At 34.8% G+C, this 20,213-nt stretch overlaps 2 protein-coding genes across 2 annotated transcripts; one reads left to right on the forward strand and one right to left on the reverse strand.

Moving 5' to 3' along the window:
• Positions 1 to 1,299: 1,299 nt before the first annotated feature.
• On the reverse strand, positions 1,300 to 12,322 carry LOC110783128 (oligopeptide transporter 4-like). Its single transcript, XM_021987469.2, has 7 exons — positions 11,501 to 12,322; positions 10,591 to 10,688; positions 6,851 to 7,038; positions 4,798 to 5,185; positions 3,849 to 4,101; positions 2,690 to 2,872; positions 1,300 to 2,097 (listed from the first exon to the last, which is right to left on the reverse strand). The coding sequence occupies exons 1-7, from the start codon at positions 11,981 to 11,983 to the stop codon at positions 1,495 to 1,497; spliced, it is 2,196 nt and encodes a 731-aa protein (XP_021843161.1). The 5' UTR covers positions 11,984 to 12,322; the 3' UTR covers positions 1,300 to 1,494.
• A 1,541-nt stretch (positions 12,323 to 13,863) lies between these two features.
• On the forward strand, positions 13,864 to 20,125 carry LOC110791035 (serine hydroxymethyltransferase 2, mitochondrial). Its single transcript, XM_021995825.2, has 15 exons — positions 13,864 to 14,144; positions 14,233 to 14,283; positions 14,430 to 14,516; positions 15,112 to 15,233; positions 15,331 to 15,407; positions 15,790 to 15,914; positions 16,670 to 16,762; positions 17,132 to 17,224; positions 17,342 to 17,539; positions 17,790 to 17,894; positions 17,999 to 18,064; positions 18,184 to 18,261; positions 18,890 to 19,001; positions 19,086 to 19,196; positions 19,649 to 20,125. Exons 1-15 carry the CDS (start codon positions 14,049 to 14,051, stop codon positions 19,795 to 19,797), a joined length of 1,563 nt encoding a protein of 520 aa, XP_021851517.2. The 5' UTR covers positions 13,864 to 14,048; the 3' UTR covers positions 19,798 to 20,125.
• Positions 20,126 to 20,213: the final 88 nt, after the last annotated feature.

The following is a 20,213-nucleotide window of genomic DNA, read 5'->3' on the forward strand; positions in this document are numbered from 1 at the left end:
TTGACATCTAGCTGTTGTTTTTTATGTTAGTCAAACGTACAGTGACAAAAAGTGTTTGATAAGTGGCTTTTTGATTGGTTTAAAACGAGTGCGTCGAGGCGGATATCGGGCATGCAACAACAAACACATATCAACTAAAAGACAAACAGCTAAAAGACAAAAAAGGAAGTACCATTCATGTAAAAAAAGTACCATTCTAATACCATTCTGTAAAAAAAAGTACCATTTGTGTTTAGAAAAGTACCATTTAATTTTTTTTTTGTCCTTTTTCCTATTTTGTCTTATGTTCTGATATGTATTTGGACACACATATCAGATATGTGTTTTTACTTCCTCGTTTAAAACCGGCACAAAATGAAAAGTTAGTTTTACTTTCATGTCATATGTATGAGTATATTATAAAAGGGAATATATGTTCTCCATTTCCTTGATTGGGCATCAAACATTGGAGCAAATGAGCGACCATCTCATATCCTAAAAATGCGAGGTTTTTGAGAAACAAAAACAATTTGATATTTCGGGGAGCTCTCGCATAACGATATACTCCGTACTATTTCCGTTTTTTTTATTCTCCTACTTTGATTTTTCTTTTGTCACACGAAAAGATTCCAAATAAAAAGAACAACAATAAGATGACTACTTACACAATTCCCATTTTAGACCACAATATTGCTCAAGGAGATTCCTCTCGATGGTTGCCAAATTGCCGATGAAGTGATAATCAATACGAAGTATAACAAATGAGATCAATCATTGTCCTAGCAATGTAGCTCCGTATGTATTTATGGATAAACTAGTGTGTAGCCCGGGCGTTGCCCCGGGTTTTGACTTTTATTCGGGTTTTTTTTTTTAATTATGTTCACGTAGAGATGGTGCCATCATCAAATTACGGTGGTGACATAAGATTAGTGGTCGATCAACAACCTCCCAGATCTAAAACCCCACATCCAAAAATCTAAAAAGCCGGATCCTTTTCTTCAAAGTAATAACTGTACATTTATAAATTAAATAATCATTTCCTTTTTTGCATTCGCTTTTATTCAATGTATTGTTTATTGTAAAAAGAATATATTTGCTTATATAGAAAGATATTACATAAGTTGTAGTTGGTTAAGATGGTAAGAAGTGTAACTTTTAACAAAGAGGTCTTGTGTTCGATCCTTATTAGATGCTTTTGTTGTAATGACATGTCATGATGCTAATTAGTGATGACGTGGCGTAATAAGGATAGGTCTACGTGACACGTATACGTTCTTCAAAACGCCATTTAATATGTTAGTATAAATTATCCCAAAAAGATACTATGCCACTAATCTTTTTCCTCACAAAGAAATATAACAAATGAGATTGTGGAAATCTTTATATGGTTCATTAAATATACAATTTATGAAAAAAATGAACAATTTTGTTCCTACTAATCATGAAAAATAACTAATCCTGAAGAAATCATACTACAAAAACCTAATTAAATAATCATTTCTCCAAACTAAAAGATCAAAATACAGGGCACCCATCAGCAATGATACCTCTAGCAGTAGGGCAAGTAGCAAGGTCACAATATTCAGACCCAGACCCCCACCAAGAAACACCTCCAACACTTCCAAGTGCAAAATAAATCAATACAGTCATAAACGCCACCCCAGCATCCAACGCCGCAGAAAGGATATAATTATACTTCTGCCACCACTTCTTCCTGTAACGCAACACCACGTAGTTGAACACAAACCCGACAAATATCCAAGACGTGAAATTAATAGATGAAGCCGGGGGCATAATAGCTGTCGAACCAAGGATCACGGGTAAATTAATGAGCATGATCCATTTCTGTTTGGGGAATGATTTGTGTAAGGCCCATACAATAACTGGGCCTATGATACCACCTAGGAAGAACCAGTTTATAGATGAGTAGCTACCCATGGACCCGAACATCCTTCTTGGGCCGAGTAAACCCCAGATGACTGATGCGTCGAAGAAAACGTTGTCGTTTGGACATGACCATGTGTTGCCTGGTATGTCTTGGCATATGTTTGGGACTGTGTTGAGGAAATACCATGCTGCCATTAAGTTGATTGTTCCTGCTATTATGGTTCCTATGAACTGTAGTGGACAAAAAGAGGCATGTTTTAGGACAGGTTTAAAGCAAGAAAATCCTATTTTAACTTTGCAAGAAATTCATGTACTATAATTATTTTCATAATAAAAAGAACTTTTTTATTTTCCTTACAAAATTTAAAGTACTAGACCTGATCATAACGAGTCCGGCCCGTTAATCCAGCCCGATTAATTGTGTGTGTGTGGGGGGGGGGGGGGGTGGGGGTTGGGCCTCAAATTTGAAATTTTAGTTACTTCCTCTTACATCATATTGACTTTTACACGTTATTCATTTACTAACTTTGACCATATTTATTATTAATACATGAAGACAAATTTTGTGATTTTTTTTTTATGTTATTATTGGGTTAATCTCAATATATATTTTCAAATATTTAATTTTATAATTTTTTTGGCCCGAAATAGCACCGTTATGGGCAGAACTTGAAACGTAGTCTGTCCCAACCTAATGGGCATATTTTTTTTGCTATGGCCCGGCTCGAACCCAACCCGGCCCAACCCGTCTTTTAATCCGGTCTAATTCAAACTAAACAACATATGATAAGATTGCATTATATAATCATATATCAATGTGTACCTGAACCAAGAACATTGATCTTGGAGGGACCTTCATGTAATGGCCGAGCTTGAAATCATTAAGGAAAGATACTGCCTGTGTCATACTCATATAACCATAGGTTTTGAATACGACATTAGCTATAGGTCTTCCTGGTAGAATCAAACCCATTAGATACTCTGTGATGATATTTAGCCCTGGTGTCTGCACGTCGAAACACAAACAAAAAGATTAACCAAACTAGTTAATTTTTTTTTTTTTTTTTTTTTTAATAGGCAAGAAGAAGTTCCTACTGAACCAGCATATAGCGTAGACTAATCAGTCCAGCTACGCATATCATTGCTTGAACCACTCCCAAGTCCCAAGCATAAGCAAACTAGTTAAATGACATTGATTTACATATCTATACTAGTTATTCTTGGGTATAATTTGTCGCCCTACCAATTTTGTGGGTGAGATGTGCAACAAATAACGGGCTAGACTTGATCAACTATAGCCCGGTCCGAAAATTTGTGGGTTTTAGCAGCCTCAAATAAGTACTTTTAAACCAAAGTCTGACCCCGGTTCGAAAAGCTTATTTAGGCCCGTAAAGCCAACACTAAATTTATGGGTTTGGACATGAGTGTTTGTGTTAAAGCCCGACCAAACCCGAGTTTTGATCACCTCTTAAATAAACACGGCTCAACAACACAAGAAGTCTACCTCAATACACCAGATGATCATATTGGAACATATACTACTTCTGTTCCAAAATTATCTTTATACTTTTTATTTTAGTCATTTTATAATATCTATTACATTGTATTTTAAACTATTTTCGAACCCAAGTTTACTATTTTACCCTTCTTACCCTACAACATTTACAATTTTCCAGTCAATTTCTCATACTTTATTCATTTTTTCCCACACTGTTCCTCTTTTTCTTGATATTTGTGGAAATAATAACTGTAAAAAATAATTTTAAAACAGAGGTTTTAGGTGAGAGCAGGGGCGGATCTTTGTTTGAGCTGGGGTGGGCCTGGCCCTCCCTGCCAGAAAATTTTGTAGTGTATTTTTAGTTACGCCCCTCTAAAATTTGTGTATAATTGTATAATTCTATAGTATAGCTTAATTTTTTTTCTAACGACCCCCTCGTAAAACCGTTTAAGATCCGCCACTGGGTGAGAGTGCGAGTGGTTACCTGATTTGTGGTCGCGGTTATAACGCTAACAGGAAGGGTGAAGAGAAAGGCAAGGACTGAAGCCAATAGAAGCGCCCACCATGGCATTTGAACTTGCTCTTTCATGAAAATACAAAGAGCAAAAGAAAGAGCAAGTGAGGCTATCAGTAGAACGTAAAACCACCAGTTAGGAATGTCCTTGTATTTCCTCATTAACTTGGTGTGTATATCTTCTTTGCGACTTGTTGTTGCTCTGAATTGCCTATATATGTCCCTGCATCACATAAAAACCACAACTGAGTTTTCGGCTTTGTTTCAAAATAATTTTTACACTTATTATTTGTACAAATATTAAGATAAATGAGAAACAATATGTAAAAATATGGATAGGGTAAGAAAAAAATAAATAAAATAAGAGAAAGGGAGTGAAAAGATAGTATATTTTGTGGGTTAAATTACCGACAACATGAGGGGTAAAGGGTAAGGGGTAAGATGATACATTTTCGTATCTAAAAATAATGTAAAGCATATTGCAAGGAACATTATGAAATAGACTAAATCATAAAGGATCAAGATTATTTTGAAACAGATGTAAAAATTTACCTCTTTAGTCAAAATCAGTTTTAATCAAAATTATTCAATTTTGACAGGTCAACATGTAACATTTTTCTCTTGTAAAGTTGCATACTTGCACTTTTCCTTTTTAGTTGACACAATTATTTAACCAAACAATCATTTAGACACGTTTATCAATACACAATATCAAATATTAATATCTTCCATTACGAATAAGCAAAAATTATATTTTTATGAAGTATAAAAAAATTGATAAATATTCAATGAGACGAATCTAATAAGACCTACATAATTATGTTTTTTTTCTTAACTATAAATTATAAAAGAAAGTCATAGAAGCTCGTATAAATAGTGCCAAAATCAAACAAATAAAGTATTATATATGTGCATTTACCTTCCATTGAACAAGGCAACATGAGTTAAAGTAGCCACCACAGCCGCAAACCCAAGACCATAAGTCAACGCGAAGAACATACTCAAGTTGACTCGTCCATACTTAGCATAAGAAGGCAAATCAAGCTCAAAATTCTTATTCACAATCCCTCTAACATCATACTTCTGCCCATCATTTGTAAACAAATGAGACGAGAAAAAAGGAAACCTCTTTGCATTAAACACGTTTAACCCCCAATAGCTTACTGGTACAATCAAGTACATGATCATCACATAACCCACTGCTATGTTAACGATAGCGAAGAAAGGGGTTACAAGAGGGCTGCCATTGAAGGCGGCTACGACGTTCCAGTCGAATGCGAATGCACCAATTCCGAGGCCTCTGTTACCTGCACAGATTCTTATTTACATGAGGTGTACAATAAATATCGTACACTAAAGTAACACAATTTGGATTATACATCCGGTTCATTGTGCACCATGTTGAACATTCATTAAAAATATAATGAACATGGAGAATGATTTCAATGTACATGTACTAGTTAAATACTTCCTCCGTCCTTTAAGAGGAAGTCCAAATACATGCCTGGCATGTATTTGCAAAAACATGCCAACCCCAAATAAAAAGGTAAATGTAAATGTTAAATATTTTTGGGGGGAAATGTATAACGGAATTGTAAATTTGTAAAACGGGGTGGTGATTTGGCATTGCTTAGTTGGTATTGGTATTACAAAAATGGTTTTGGTATTACAAAAATGGTACTAAACTTTTTTTAAATGAAATTCATTTTCCGTAAATGGTACTCGTTTTGTACTAAATTTTATAAAGTGGTATTAATATCACAAAAATGGTGCTAAATATTTTAAAATGGTATTCATTGATGGCACGTTGGCAAACACACCTCAGTAACGGGATCCAAGTTGGCAAACGGGTAGACTATTCAACAATTTCAAAATGGCTGGAAAATTACAAACAAGCCCATGACATGTATTTCATAATACATGCCTGGCTGCGATTTTGACGCCCTCGTCCTTTAATACTCGACCTGTTTTGACTTTTTGCACTATTCACATCAGTCACTTTGACCCTATTTTATTTCTAGTATATGAAAAGAAATGTTAGTATATAATATATTGTTGGCTTCATCTTAATATATACTTTCAAAATATTAAAATTTTATAAGTTTTTATAACATGTAGTTAAAGAAATTGATGGTCAAACTTATGCATCGGCAAACGTGTCCGGTCAAAACAGGTCAAGTATTAAGGGACAGGGAGTATTAAACTATATGTTCTATGGATTTGAACTATATGTGCATTGAGTATATGTTCTTTGGGTATGAAAAGTATGTTCTTTGTATTTGAACTTTATGTTCATTTAAAAACAGGGTGCACAATGAGCATCTGGGTGCATAAACCACATTTTGAGTAACGTAAAATGCTTAAAAGTTATCTACTCCCTCCGTTTCTTTTTGTTTGTTACATATTCCTTTTAGGTTGTTTCACAATGTTTGTTACGTGGGAGAATCTTTCCTTTTATAAACTTTTTTTGAAGGATTCCTTTTATAAACTTATTATACTATCATTTTTTGTGCCATATTTTAATTGTTCCAATTTTTTCAACTCATTAAATATCTTTGCAATTCCCCAAATATGTTAACTTTAGCAATCTTTGTGCCTTTTCATTATTGGTTCATTTTGATAAATAAAACAATCTTATTGGTTGTTGTAATGATTAGTGGATTGAGGTTTTAATTGAGTTTATTTTTTAATAAAAAAATAAAAAGAATCTTTATTATACGTTAATAAACGTGCAAAAGTCCAAACGTAACAAACAAAAATAAACGGAGGGAGTATTTTTTAATGATAAATTTTTCATTTTAATAAAAAATATTTCTTTAAAATCACTAATAATGTACTCTATATAAAATTAATCACTAAACCCTTTAAAATATTTACTCCATACCTATTAATTTAGAAAACTGTGTACAAGTTATCCTTGTGTATAATAAATTTTTTGTACATCTTATACATACAAGACACTTTGCTGTTACCTGAGCCAACTTGGTGTGCAACGACTGATTTTGGGAAGGCTAGGCAGAGGATTGCGATGTTTGATATTGTTGGGAAGAGGTAACCTGGGACTATTTGCCAACTGAAGGCGCATATTAGTGCTATTGCGAAGAATTTGCTTCTTGTAAGGGTTCTGTCTGTTTTGCTGTCTTGTTTATCGTGTAATGCCCTGCAAAAAATTCAAACAATAGTTATATATAGGCAGATCCAGCAAAACATTATGTTAGTTGTTAGTAACTTGTAACTTGTAAGTAGTCTATGTTACTTGACTTTTCATATTAACTCAAGTATTTCTGTTCGATGCTTGACACTCGGACATGGTTATGGATATTGGACACTTTATTTTAGATCAAAATCATGAAAGTTTTTCACAAAATAGTCGAGTTGGACAATGTTCACCCCAATTTTTATTTGAGATAAAATAAGTTCAGATAAGTTCAAATAATATAATTTCAGTCAAAATAAGTCCAAGAGAACGGAGCTTAAAATTGTAAGCCGTGTAACTAAAAAGGTCTCAAAATAGAAACGTTGCAACTAAAAGAGAACAAAAAGAAGTAATACGTACGTAGTACGTTATTGGTGAGGCATAACAATATTATAATACCGTAAGGGTACTAAAGATCCAAAATCGGTTGGTTATTTCATGAAAAAAAAAAATGTTTGATGACTTTGATCCATAACATTAATAGTCGAAGATTTGACATGGTTATTTGTATCCCAGTCAGAGTAACATAGTCATATGTACTAATGTACATACTCCGTACTACGTTACTGGTGAGGCATAACAATATTATAATATGACACATTGACACGGGTGCTAATTAAAGATCCAAAATCGGTTATTGCATGAAAAAATTACATAGTTTCTAAATGCAGAAAATATTTTCTTTTTGCAGAAATAAAAAGGTCAAAACTGCCCTTTAAATCTTGATTAAAAAAATTATAAAAAATAAATAAAATATCCTTAATTTTCATTTATACCGTAGATTCCACTTGAAAGAATGAAAATATGAAATCATTCACTACAACATGCACTAACCCTTTAATCCTTTCATGCCAACCATTAATATACCTCTCTTTTTCTACCCGAAAGGCTAAAACACCATATCCATGAAAACCAATATCTTCGACCTTCATCCTCTCTGCCATGTTTTAACACAACGAGACTTTCGAATTGGAAACCTAAATGGCCAGAATTACAGTATAATTTTTTTTTGCAAAAATTTGAGTTGTTAAAATCAATTGCCCGATCAACTAGTGTCATTAAAATGAAGATTGTGTTCTACTATTCTAACTTTATGGGTACTGCGAATTGGCGAAGTTGACATTTTTTTTACTCCGTTATTTTCTTTTGGGCATTTTAGTCATTTTTAATTTTGTGTTAAGAAATTAATTTATGCATTTAGAAACACCCAAAAATTACATACTTTGTATTGTATACTAGTCAACGACACGTGCGTTGCACGTGAATATTTTTACAAAAAAATTTGGTGTATGCAAAAACATTTAAATTATTTTATACTCGTGGAAAAGAGTCACACTTTCATTTTTAGTAACTTTTCTATCCTACTTTTAGTTATTTAATGTAGATACTATTCAAACCGTTCATTTTCTATTCATGTCAGCATTAAGGTCTTGCGCGCACAAGGTGTATAATAAATTTATTGTACATCAAGATAACTTTTAACCAGTTTTTTATAACTTTTAACATAGTTTTAATTAACTTTTATATTATTATAAAAAGGTTGATAGATAAACCTTTTAAAGGGTTAAATGATTAATTTTATACATTATTAGTGATTTTGAAGAAATAAAACAAAAATTTTATCATTAAAAAATACATAACTTTTACCTACATAAGGGTAACTTTTAAGCATTTTGAGTTAACTTTTACTTCGGGGTACAATATTTATTGTACACCACTTTAAAATAAGAATTTGTGATTTAATTTTCTCTAGGGACAACCACTACGATAAACTGTCTCTCTACTCTGATTAAAATATTTTTCCCACTATTTTTTTCTTATTTGTTTATTACTTCCCGCACTTGTTTTATTATTTTTATTAGATTCAACTCTCCATCCTTAATAAGTGTGCAGGTCAATATGTGACTCCTAATAAAATATGGAGGGAGTAACATAATAGTTATTGTTATAAAAAATTACTCAGTATTAGAGCTGTCAAAAATCGACCCGACCCGAAAACCGACCCGAACCCGACCCGAAAATACTGGGTCCTGAACAAGATTTTGTGACCCGTAACCCGATTTTATCCGAACCCGAGCAACCCGAAAAGGAATGGGTCAAAACCCGACCGAACCCGTTTTGGACCCGACCGATTGAAAATCATTGTATTTATAGTAATAAATGAGATTATGAGAAAAATTTAAGCATAATAGACACGTTGTTTTTACTATTGTTGTGTGTAATATGATTTTAATTTGAATTATACGCCATTTTATGGTTGAATTTGACTAAATATAAACTTTCTTAGGAAAATTTGTTAATTTGTCCCAATATTTTGTATTTTTATAACCTAAATTAATGAAAATATAATGCGCGTTTTAAAATCTCTCAACCCGTTGGGTCAACCCGAAAGTTCTGGGTCTTGAACAAGCATTTGCAAACCCGAACCCGAAAGTGACCGACCCGATTTAACCCGAACCCGAAAGTAATTTTTTACAACCCGACCCGACCGACCCGTTTGACAGGTCTACTCAGTATTGCTATTCTTGTTGTATACACACAAAAATGTGGTCCGGCAAGAAATTCATTTTTAAAAACTCGTTGTATGCATTGAACTTTCTTAATTATCTTTGTTAGAAAATCTTGGTTATCGGGTCGGGTTTGGGTCGGGTCATCTCGGGTTTCGGGTCATGATCAGGTCGGGTCGTGTCGGGTTAATATTTCATTCGGGTTGAGTTCGGGTTCGGTTGGGTCGATTTCAGGTCGGGTCATATTGAGTTTTTTCCTATCCCGGGTTCAGGTCGGGTTCGAGTCGGGTCACATTTCGGTCAGGTTTGATTTCGGGTTAGGGTCTTATCGGGTCGGGTTTAAGTCGGTTTGTAGCAGATAATTTCGGGTTCGGGTCTTATCGAGTCGGGTTTAAGTCGGTTTGCAACACAGTTATTTTCGGGTTCGAATCTTAGTTTGGATCGGATAATAATCAGATCAAATAGAATTCAGATCGGGTCACTCTCAGGGACGGGTCAAACTCGGGTCTGATAATTAACCTATACATTTTAAGGATTTTATATTCTAAAAAATTTTGTTTAACTTATTTTAGAGTTAAATTTTTCAATATTTAGCAATAAATAATTAAAATAGATATATCAATGAAGTTAATATTTGGTCGTGTCATTGATAACTCGGGTAAATCGAGTAGCGGGTTCTCACAGGTCGGGTCTATAGCAGGTTTCATCGAGTTACAATCGGTTTCGGGTTGACATCGGGTCGGGTATCAAATCGGGTTCGGGTCATTGTTCGGTCGGGTCAGTTCGGTTATCGGTCATTTTCGGGTCGGGTGTCGGGTTCGGGTGTTACAACATCGGGTTAAAATCGATTATCGGTTTTTTAGGGTCGGGTACAGGTCGGGTTTCGGGTTACCTGTTTTACCGTAATTTCGGGTCATGATCGGTTACGAGTTCGGTCGGTTCAGGTCGGGTTTTCGGGCCGGATCAGTTTTTGACAGCTCTAATTTAATGAGATCAAAATATTGCTTACCGGAAAAGTGAAACTTGAACAAGACTAGCTGGCCACCACATTTCAGCTGGATCAACCACGTACTTTCTTAGTATTCCAGCCCAACCATATCCAAGTACCTGCATTGATACATTGTTATTTTCTTTCTCAAATATTTTATCCGTTGCAAAATAGTTCAATCTTTTTTACTTTTATGTTTGTCAATGTATAAGTTGACCATCAATATTAATGTATTAACGAATGGCAACAAACAAGGTATCCATAATCCATCAAGTTATTTTTATTTTCTCAGAGTGAAAATTTACTCATAAATTCAATAAGACAATCTAATCCCGAACATAAAACTACACTACCGGTTGTACCTTTGTACGGAATACAAGGTAACGGAATAACAAGACTATTTTCCACCAATGTGGCAATGTGTACACAAGGTATACACAAATTGTAAAATGCAAATATGTAATCAGGGTAAGAAAATAGCAAGATACAAGTCATACAACCGATTATACATAAAAAATTGCCTAACATGCATCGCATAACTTTTACAAATAATAATTTGAGCAAATACTATAAATTTAACTACGGAGTATACCTTTTTGTCACAAAATACTAGGGAGTATTAAAATTTCCGCTATCTTCCCCTCCCCAATTTTTTTTTTACCACAATGTACATCTCAATTAAATAATTTGAGCAAAGAATATAAATTTAACTTTTGTCACAAAATACTACTAAAAATTCCTCAATCTTCCCCTCCAAAAAAAACATTTACCACTAAAAGAAACCTAATGAATACAAATACATGAAAAATTGAAAATTTGTCAAAGTTGATTTTTTTTTTTTTTTCTTCAAAATAATCTAAGCAACAACATAACAAATTAAACAACGTATGATAAATTGGTAATTAAAGAAAAGAAGTAAAAATCAATTAACCTGAGTAGTGATAATAAGAATCCAACTCGCCCAAAACGTAATCTTCCTCATATAAAACACCTTAATAATATCAACAATACCAACAGCATAAGCAGTTCCACCACCAAAAGCCGAACCAGCATTAGCAAACATGGAAATCAAAACATGTTCCTTCATATTAAAAGGTCCAGGATTCAGAGAAAACTCCCACCGTCCACCGGCCAAAAACACCCGTGTCGGTAGCAACCGCTCCATAAGGCGGCCGAGAGGGAGTGTCGCCACCTGAACTGTGATCATGGTTATGATTAACGGCTGATCTTGGTAACTAAAGTAAGTATTAAGGAAAGATAATAGAACACATGATAGTATTCCTAAAAACCACATTCTGAAAGTCCATACTGGTAAAGTTGGGTCGTCTGTGTTTGATACTGTTAATCGAACTTGCTCGATTGGTGATGTTTCTTCTTGTTTTGAATCTATGGTTTCTGTTTCGATTTCTGCCATTGTTGTTGTTTTGATTTTTTTACGTTGGGTTTAGGGTTTGAGAAAGGTGTTGGATTTTTTTTTTTTTTGAGTATTTGTTGATTCCTTTGTTGATTCTATGTAGGATTCTTTTTAGTGAATCTAGTCTATTTGTTGGTTGTAGACAGAATCTTGAATTTTTATTTTGACTGTGATTTATTCAGGAGTACGTTTTCTAATAGGAAACAAAATTACGAAATTGATATTATTCCAAATATTTGGTGATAGACTTCATAGACGGATAGGATATTGAATTATTGATGTATTGGAGTAGTATTTATGAGTCATGCATTCGTGCGTGACACTTTATTCACGAGTTTTCTAATAGGAAACGGACTATGTTTTGTAGAGTCGTAGTAAAATCGAGAAAAAATAATGTTATTTCTTATACTCCCTCCGTCCCGGAATACTTGACCTGTTTTTCTTATCGGGCTGCCCCTTAATACTTGACCTGTTTTTAAAAATGGAAATATTCTAACAATATTATATTATTTCTCACTCCACCCCTATTAACCCACCTACCCCCTACTCCATACAAAAAATAATTAAAAATTCAACCCCTACTCTCTCCCAACCCCACCCCTTCACACATTTCCCACTAACTACATTAAAATAATACCCCACTATCAACTACTACCTATTAAATTAAATAAGTCAATTTAAGTCCCTTAAACTCTGTGCCGGTCAAACCGGGTCGAGTATTCCGGGACGGAGGGAGTATATAAAATGAATAGTTTGACCAAATTAAAGAGGCGAATGAGAAATAAAGTAGAATGTATTGGATGAATAGTAGTGAAATATTTATTCACGAGTTTTCTAATGTAATACGTAGTAGAAAATGAATTGATTTTATTTCAAATAATTGGCCGGGGTAGAGTGGTAGACCGGTAGGATATACATACATCATTATTCGTCATGTATGCGTGCGTGACACTTTAAAGAGTTTCCTAACAAACTAGGTTTTAGATAACAATAGTTGGTAATAATAATTTTTCTGTTTTTTTAGATTAATAGTACAATTTCTAATTTTTTTTAAGGTGAAATTGGCCTCAACAAATGTGGTATGGGTGCACCTAGTAGCACAACATTTGACTAATAGCCAAAACATCACCAACTAAAACTATGAGTGCATATATGTATATCATTAGTGACGCCGGAGTCCCAAAACTCCGTTAAATCTACATTATTTTATACAGAGTATTATTTTTTGATTTTATTTTTATGGGGAAAGATAAATTTTATTTTATAAAACATATACATATTGAACAGAACAGAGAACACAAAACATATACATATCACAGTCAAATCACTGCAAAATTCAACGATCAAACAACACAGAAAATATTTTTCAAATTAATTGTCGATAACATTGAAGTAATAATATATTACTACGTAATACACATGCATACAAATGGACATATATTAACCGGAGATAGAGGAAATTAGTTTGTTCTTTTATAACGAAAAGGACAAGACAAAGCTATTACTCCATAATGAATTAATAAAAGATAGTAAAAAAATTAACAAATTATTGTACTTTCGACGGAATTTTGAGACTCCAGTATCATTAATAACATGCACTGCACGTTTGCATCTATAACTATAGTTGGTGTTATTTTGGCTATTAGTCAAAGGTTATGCTGATAAGTGCACCTAAACCACTTGAATTTGAAGAAAGGTACACTCAACTCGAAATTTTTTAATGGTGTTGATGCCAATTTTCGCTTTTTTTTTTTTTTTTTTTTTTTGTTTTTCTTATAAGGTGAAAATAATTTATCAATTTTGTTTGTAGAGGTAAGAATAATATACTCCGTACTTTGTATTTTTTCTAAAAACAAAAGCCTCAAATCCAATAGTAAATGTAGGTCCTATCGACAACAACCGCACCAAGCCACCAACCCACCAAAGTTTGAAAGTAACAAAATGTCTTATTGCTGACACAAACACCACTCTACTCAACTGCATCTCCGTCCCCTTCCCAAGGAACCGCCACAAAACTCAGAGGAGAGAGAAAATCAGACACATTTAGAGAGAGAAAAACGCGGCAATGGCGATGTCAATGGCGCTTTTTCGCAGACTCTCTTCTTCTTCCTCCTCCTCCTCGATTCGCCCTATCTTCAATGGCGGTTTTTATTTCTACATGGTTAACATTCCTTGTATATTACGAACTTACGCATTTATCATTTTCATTCGATCATACATTTTAACTTTTTCTGCATTTTTGTCTTCAGTCTTCTTTATCAAATGAAGCTTCTCCGGAAATTAATCGATCTCATGTTAATGTAAGCTACGAAGTATTAAATTTCTTTACGTTTTTTGGATTTAATTGTTGTTTGATGGTATATTGCAATCTGGTTATTTAGGGTTTGGTGCTTTGTATCAATGGCGGTCGTATTTTACTGTATTTAATACTTTTTTGTTGGTTTAGTGGATAAAGCAGCTAAATGAACCGCTTGAGGTTATTGATCCTGAGATTGCAGACATTATTGAGCTGGAAAAAGCTCGCCAATGGAAGGTAAATCAATTACTTAATGTATTTAAACCGATTTTTCATGTTTGAATAGAACAAGTTATGCTTAATGTTTTGATTAAGATTATACGACTTACACAATATTGAGAATTTCTTCATGGATTTTGCTCAGTTCAATTTTGTTAATGGAGTTTGATTAGATTCAATAATATGAACTGCATCACGGCTTCATTCCGATGTTTACTAGGTAGTATCTTGGTAAAAATTTGGGTTTATAGATGGCCATGGAAGAAGCAACTTGTCAGCCACCTTAATTGATAAGTGGAAGTCACTACTTCATGATGTGATCTGGATTGTATAAACATATTCTGTGTACATTTACGGTCTGCTTGGTATTGGTAATAGATAGCGGTAATTTAGACTGTAATATTGTTGGGGAAGTCCAATGTCAATTTGCATTCTAATGCAGCTCTACCCCCAAGTGAGTGTTTTTCTTTGTATGAGCATGGATAATGATTCAAGACTTTCTTAGCAACCTTACACAAACTCAGTATCATTGCTCATTATTACCTACCTAACAGGCCCTCTAGGGCAAATTCCTGCTATTAGTCTCACATTGGAAATTTATGGGTGTTTGTAGGGGCTTGAGCTTATACCTTCGGAGAATTTCACCTCTGTTTCAGTAATGCAAGCTGTTGGATCTGTCATGACTAACAAATACAGTGAAGGATATCCAGGGGCTAGATACTATGGAGGAAATGAGTATGATAAGCTCCATCCTTTTCTCATTTTTCCATACCCTTAATGTAGTTACGGATATTATAGTTTTGTGTCTCATGTTCAGTTGAATGCATTTTAGGTACATTGATATGGCCGAGTCATTGTGTCAGAAGCGGGCACTGGAAGCTTTCCAACTGGATCCTGCTAAATGGGGAGGTGAGCACATAATTGCGAGCACATGTCCAGAAATTGTGTCAAACTCGCATGCTATACCTTCCTTAATCACAATAATTTTGCATGAAATGTGTGAACAATTAGGATTTTAATTGAACTTTCTTTCAATTTAATGGATGAGATTGTTGAGAAAAATGATCGGAAAAATTCATGAAAACAGTCTCTGTTTAGTAATCCATATTTTGAGCTACCTTCATAAGCTTCATTTCAGAGTAGACTTTATTTCTGGTGTATTAAGTTCAACCGAAATGAAGATTAATTCTTCGTCTACTTTAACTCCCCCCTCTACCCCGGAAAAAGAAAAGTGCTGTATACTTTATGATTGATAAGTATTCCATCCTACTTCTTCTCATTATTATTGCAGTCAATGTGCAGTCTCTATCTGGATCACCAGCAAACTTCCAAGCTTATACTGCACTTCTGAAGCCTCACGAAAGAATCATGGCACTTGATCTTCCTCATGGTGGGCATCTTTCACACGGTTATCAGGTGCATTAACTTTGCTTAATGAAGCTTTTGTTTGAGTTTTGTGTTCCGTGTGTGCATAATCGTGGGGTTTTGTTAAGTTGCATTAACTAGACAATCGTCAACTATCTTTCATTCAGTTTTTATGTATTTCTTCTGTAATATAGAAATGACTCAGCTCAAAGAAGACCAGGCAATACCTTCAATTGTTTGTTCAACCCTTTTGGTTACTAAAATCATTACATTCAACTTGATCCAAAGAAAAAAGGATGTATACTGTGTGCTTTTGCATGCTGGATGTCAAAGTCCAAGCCTAAAATTGGTTCGTTTTCTGAACAGATCGTCAACCATTGCTTCTTGATTTTTTTAACCTGCCTAAACTGACTTAGCTGTGGCCTTACAATTTGCAGGCAGAACTCTTATTAAAATTTACCATCTGTCTTTCGAGTCACGTAATAACTAATACTCCTTTTAAGCTATAGTTCTCCACTATTCCCAGCTTCCTCAGTATGTGAAATGAGTTTAAAGTTTCGAGATCTCAAGCAGGAAAACTGCCCATTAGAGACCCTTTCAACCTGGATGAAAATTAACAGAGGTGTTCTGGATGTATGTTTGTATATTTGAAACTACTTCCGCCCCTCCCCAGCTTGGTAGTTAAGATTTCCCAAACAGCTGTAAAATTAGTTGGTTAGTTCTAAATTAATGGGAATTTTTGGTTGGTTGGCTTACGAGCCTTCATGTTGAAATGAAGGCTGAATCAACTTTTTTTTTACTTGCAGACTGACACCAAGAAGATATCAGCCGTGTCCATATTCTTCGAGACCATGCCATATAGATTGGATGAGAGCACAGGTTACATTGACTATGACCAGGTACTCCCTTTCCGAGCTTCATAATTTCACTTCATCTTGTTAATGGAGAAATTTTGGTTTGACAATTTGCTATTGTGTTCCATGTTCTTCTTGCTTTAGGATAGATGAGAAAAGGATTGCATTCATTTTTTCTTGTTAGTTGTCAATTTAATGTGTTACCAGAAAAATATGGATATATGAAGTATATGTACTTCAGTAGATGTATTTATTGATGCCCATCTATGATGTCCTCGAAATATAGCATAATTTTTTCTGTAGAGAAGAATAAACGAGATTTTTGTGTAGTGTTGTTATCTAGTACTCTTTATAGCTCTTAAAGTTCATTATGAGAAAGTTTGTGACTAATCTGTTTCATATGATTCATTGCAGCTGGAGAAGAGTGCCACTCTGTTTAGGCCAAAATTAATAGTTGCTGGTGCAAGTGCTTATGCTCGTCTATATGATTATGCCCGGATCAGAAAGGTGCACTTCCGAGCTTATGCCTGTGTTTGCTATAGTTTTATCTTTCTCCTTTTGTCCCAAAGGCTTGGTCTCTCTTGAAATAATTACTATGCTATTTCTTTTATATTGATCCAATAGGTTTGTGACAAGCAAAAAGCAATCATGCTAGCAGATATGGCACATATTAGTGGGTTGGTTGCTGCAGGTGTCATTCCGTCGCCTTTTGAGTATGCAGACATAGTGACAACTACAACACATAAATCGCTCCGAGGGCCACGAGGAGCAATGGTTTTTTTCAGGAAGGGTTTAAAGGAGATAAACAAGAAAGGGCAGGAAGTAAGTTTTTGTTTCTCTGACGAGAAAAATCTGCATAATTCATTCATATCAGGCATCTTTTGCATCTTTGTTAACCCCTGCCCCATTATTTTAGCTGGACAAATATGTGTAACCATTGTTACGTTCAGAAGCCAAATTTTTATGTTGTGTTGGGGACTAATTATGGGCCTGTTACTTCATTAATGAGATAAATAGTGAATAGTTCATATAGGTCAAGTATATGAATTCTAAGTAAATTCTCTTGTTGCAGGTAATGTATGATTTTGAAGACAAAATCAATCAGGCTGTCTTTCCAGGACTTCAGGGTGGACCACACAATCATACTATTGCTGGCTTAGCTGTTGCATTGAAACAGGTTTTTCTTGAATTTTGCATATGAATTTGTTCAGATAAAAGATTCCACCCAGTAATGTATGTTAATCTACATGATTTACTCTCCATATGCCTTGTAATGTTTAGGCTAGGACTCCAGAGTACAAAGCCTATCAAGAACAGGTTCTCAGTAACTGCACTGCGTTTGCCCAGGTACATTAAACAAACTGTTTAAAAGCGCTAAGCAATTTCTTTCATGTATAGCATGTTATAGAAATTGTTGTATCAAATTCCTTGACAAGGCTTGTGGTCCAACATTATTGTTTCTGCAGAAGCTGGCTGAAAATGGGTATCACCTGGTTTCTGGCGGGACTGATAACCATCTAGTCTTGGTGAATCTGAGAGACAAGGTAACTGGTTTTATTTACGTGTTGTCGTTAATGTGCCTGCAAGTTATTTGGCTCTGGAACTCTGGAAGTCTGGATTATGGGTCATTGTTGATGTTTGCTTTACCAATTGTTCATCTACAATAGACCTTAAAAACCCGAATCCATCCCATTTAAAACCGGGTTTTTTTGTAGGTAGAACCCAGCCCAGCCCAACCCGTTTCAAATCCAGCCCTGCCTGGCCCAATGAAAATATAGGTTATGCCCAAACCAGCCCTAACCCGGCCCATTGAACAGGTCTAATCTACATTGAGTTTTATTTAGTTGACATGACCTCCCCGGCTCTCCTGGAACCTTCAAACAGCTAAGTAGGATTTGTCCTGCAAGCTCAAAACTTAAGAATAGTGTCACTATTCCATTGTTAGAGTTATAACACCTTTTGCAGGTCCTACTTTCAGTTTTATAGAAATATTTGCATCCCTCCACACGATTCCGTTGACTCAAATAACATGCAATAGTTTATGGAGTGTGATTTTCCATTTCTGTCCCGACTCATAGTTGGATTTATGGACTGGAAATGTGTGGTGAAAATAAGCAGACTGTTGATATTTTGAATGTAATCTTAGTTGACTTTTTCTTTTCCCCATGAAAGGGCATTGATGGATCAAGGGTTGAAAAGGTCATGGAAGCAGTTCATATTGCAGCTAACAAAAATACAGTTCCCGGTGATGTGTCAGCCATGATTCCTGGAGGCATCCGTATGGGTATGCCATCGTCACCTATCATACAACTTCCTTGAATTACTGCATTTGCTGTCACCGTGTAAACTATCTCTTTTGTTGTCATAGGTACCCCTGCTCTAACATCTAGGGGATTTGTGGAAGAGGATTTTGAAAAAGTAGCCGACTTCTTTCATGCTGCTGTGGAATTGGCATTAAAGATAAAGGCTGATACAACAGGTTAGTATGTGACTTTGCTTCAATCACTCATGTTCATGTACGTCTATGCTCCGTTTGGTTTGGTGTAAAACATTTTCAGTGCAAAATGATTTTCCATGGAAAACATTTACCAAGGGAAAACACAATTCCAAACTGGTTTTTCTTTTGTTTGGTTCCTTAAAAGAAAATAGGAGAAGATTGAAGGGAAGAAGGGAGAGGGAGGTGAGGAGGAAAGGTGGAAAAGTGATTTTCCCTCCCTTTCAAATGTAAAAAAGGTTTTTCCACCTTTGAGGGAGTTATGGAAATTTGTTTTTCATCCCTTGTCAAATCAAACAACGTAAAATAATTGAAAAGGGGGAAATCGTTTTCCATGAAAACCTTTTACACCCTTACCAAATAGAGCCATAATCATCCACAATGAAAGTGAATAATGCATGATCTAATGATGTCCATTCTGAAACCTCGTTTTGAAGGGACAAAACTGAAGGATTTTGTGGCAACTATGCAATCAAATGACACCTTCCAGTCTGAGATCATGAAGGTGAGGCAAGCTGTTGAGGACTTTGCTAAACAATTTCCAACAATTGGTTTCGAGAAAGAGACGATGAAATACAAAGAGTAGACATTGTTCACATTGCAATCAATGGCGTTCGAGAATGTTGCTAAGATGGCAAAAAAAATAGCAAGGTATAAAAATGGAGGCCAAAGAAGAACCATATTGAAGGGAGACTCTTGAGTTCCTGGCAGTTACGATATCAGTCGGTATGAATTTGCAACAGACATGTATTCATGACAGCAACAAGTTAATTGTCGCCATTGTTTGCAGATATTTTACACCTTGATCTCTTTTTTTGGTATCAAGATGAGCAAAATATTTGTTGTTCTTAATAGAGAAAGCTTACATTACTGCATTACATGTTCAATAATAAATCAGGTTGTTGTTCTCTTCACCTTATTCTCATTGCTTATTAGATTAGATTAGCCCAGAAAAATCAGATCAAATCAAATCAGACAAGACCAGATCAGAAAAAGCAAAAT

Source organism: Spinacia oleracea, chromosome 2 (assembly GCF_020520425.1).
Source record: "Spinacia oleracea cultivar Varoflay chromosome 2, BTI_SOV_V1, whole genome shotgun sequence".
Lineage (NCBI taxonomy): Eukaryota > Viridiplantae > Streptophyta > Magnoliopsida > Caryophyllales > Amaranthaceae > Spinacia > Spinacia oleracea.

Bases quoted from the DNA above. Each gene is read 5' to 3' on its own strand.
- LOC110783128 (XM_021987469.2), bottom strand. From the start codon at position 11,983: ATGGCAGAAATCGAAACAGAAACCATAGATTCAAAACAAGAAGAAACA. The intron at 5,186-6,850 runs GTAACAGCAAAG...GAATCTGTGCAG, and splicing joins TGCACACCAAGTTGGCTCAG to GTAACAGAGGCCTCGGAATT. The intron at 4,102-4,797 runs GTAAATGCACAT...TATGTGATGCAG, and splicing joins GTTGCCTTGTTCAATGGAAG to GGACATATATAGGCAATTCA.
- LOC110791035 (XM_021995825.2), top strand. From the start codon at position 14,049: ATGGCGATGTCAATGGCGCTTTTTCGCAGACTCTCTTCTTCTTCCTCC. The intron at 18,262-18,889 runs GTAACTGGTTTT...TCCCCATGAAAG, and splicing joins TGGTGAATCTGAGAGACAAG to GGCATTGATGGATCAAGGGT. The intron at 19,197-19,648 runs GTTAGTATGTGA...CTCGTTTTGAAG, and splicing joins GATAAAGGCTGATACAACAG to GGACAAAACTGAAGGATTTT.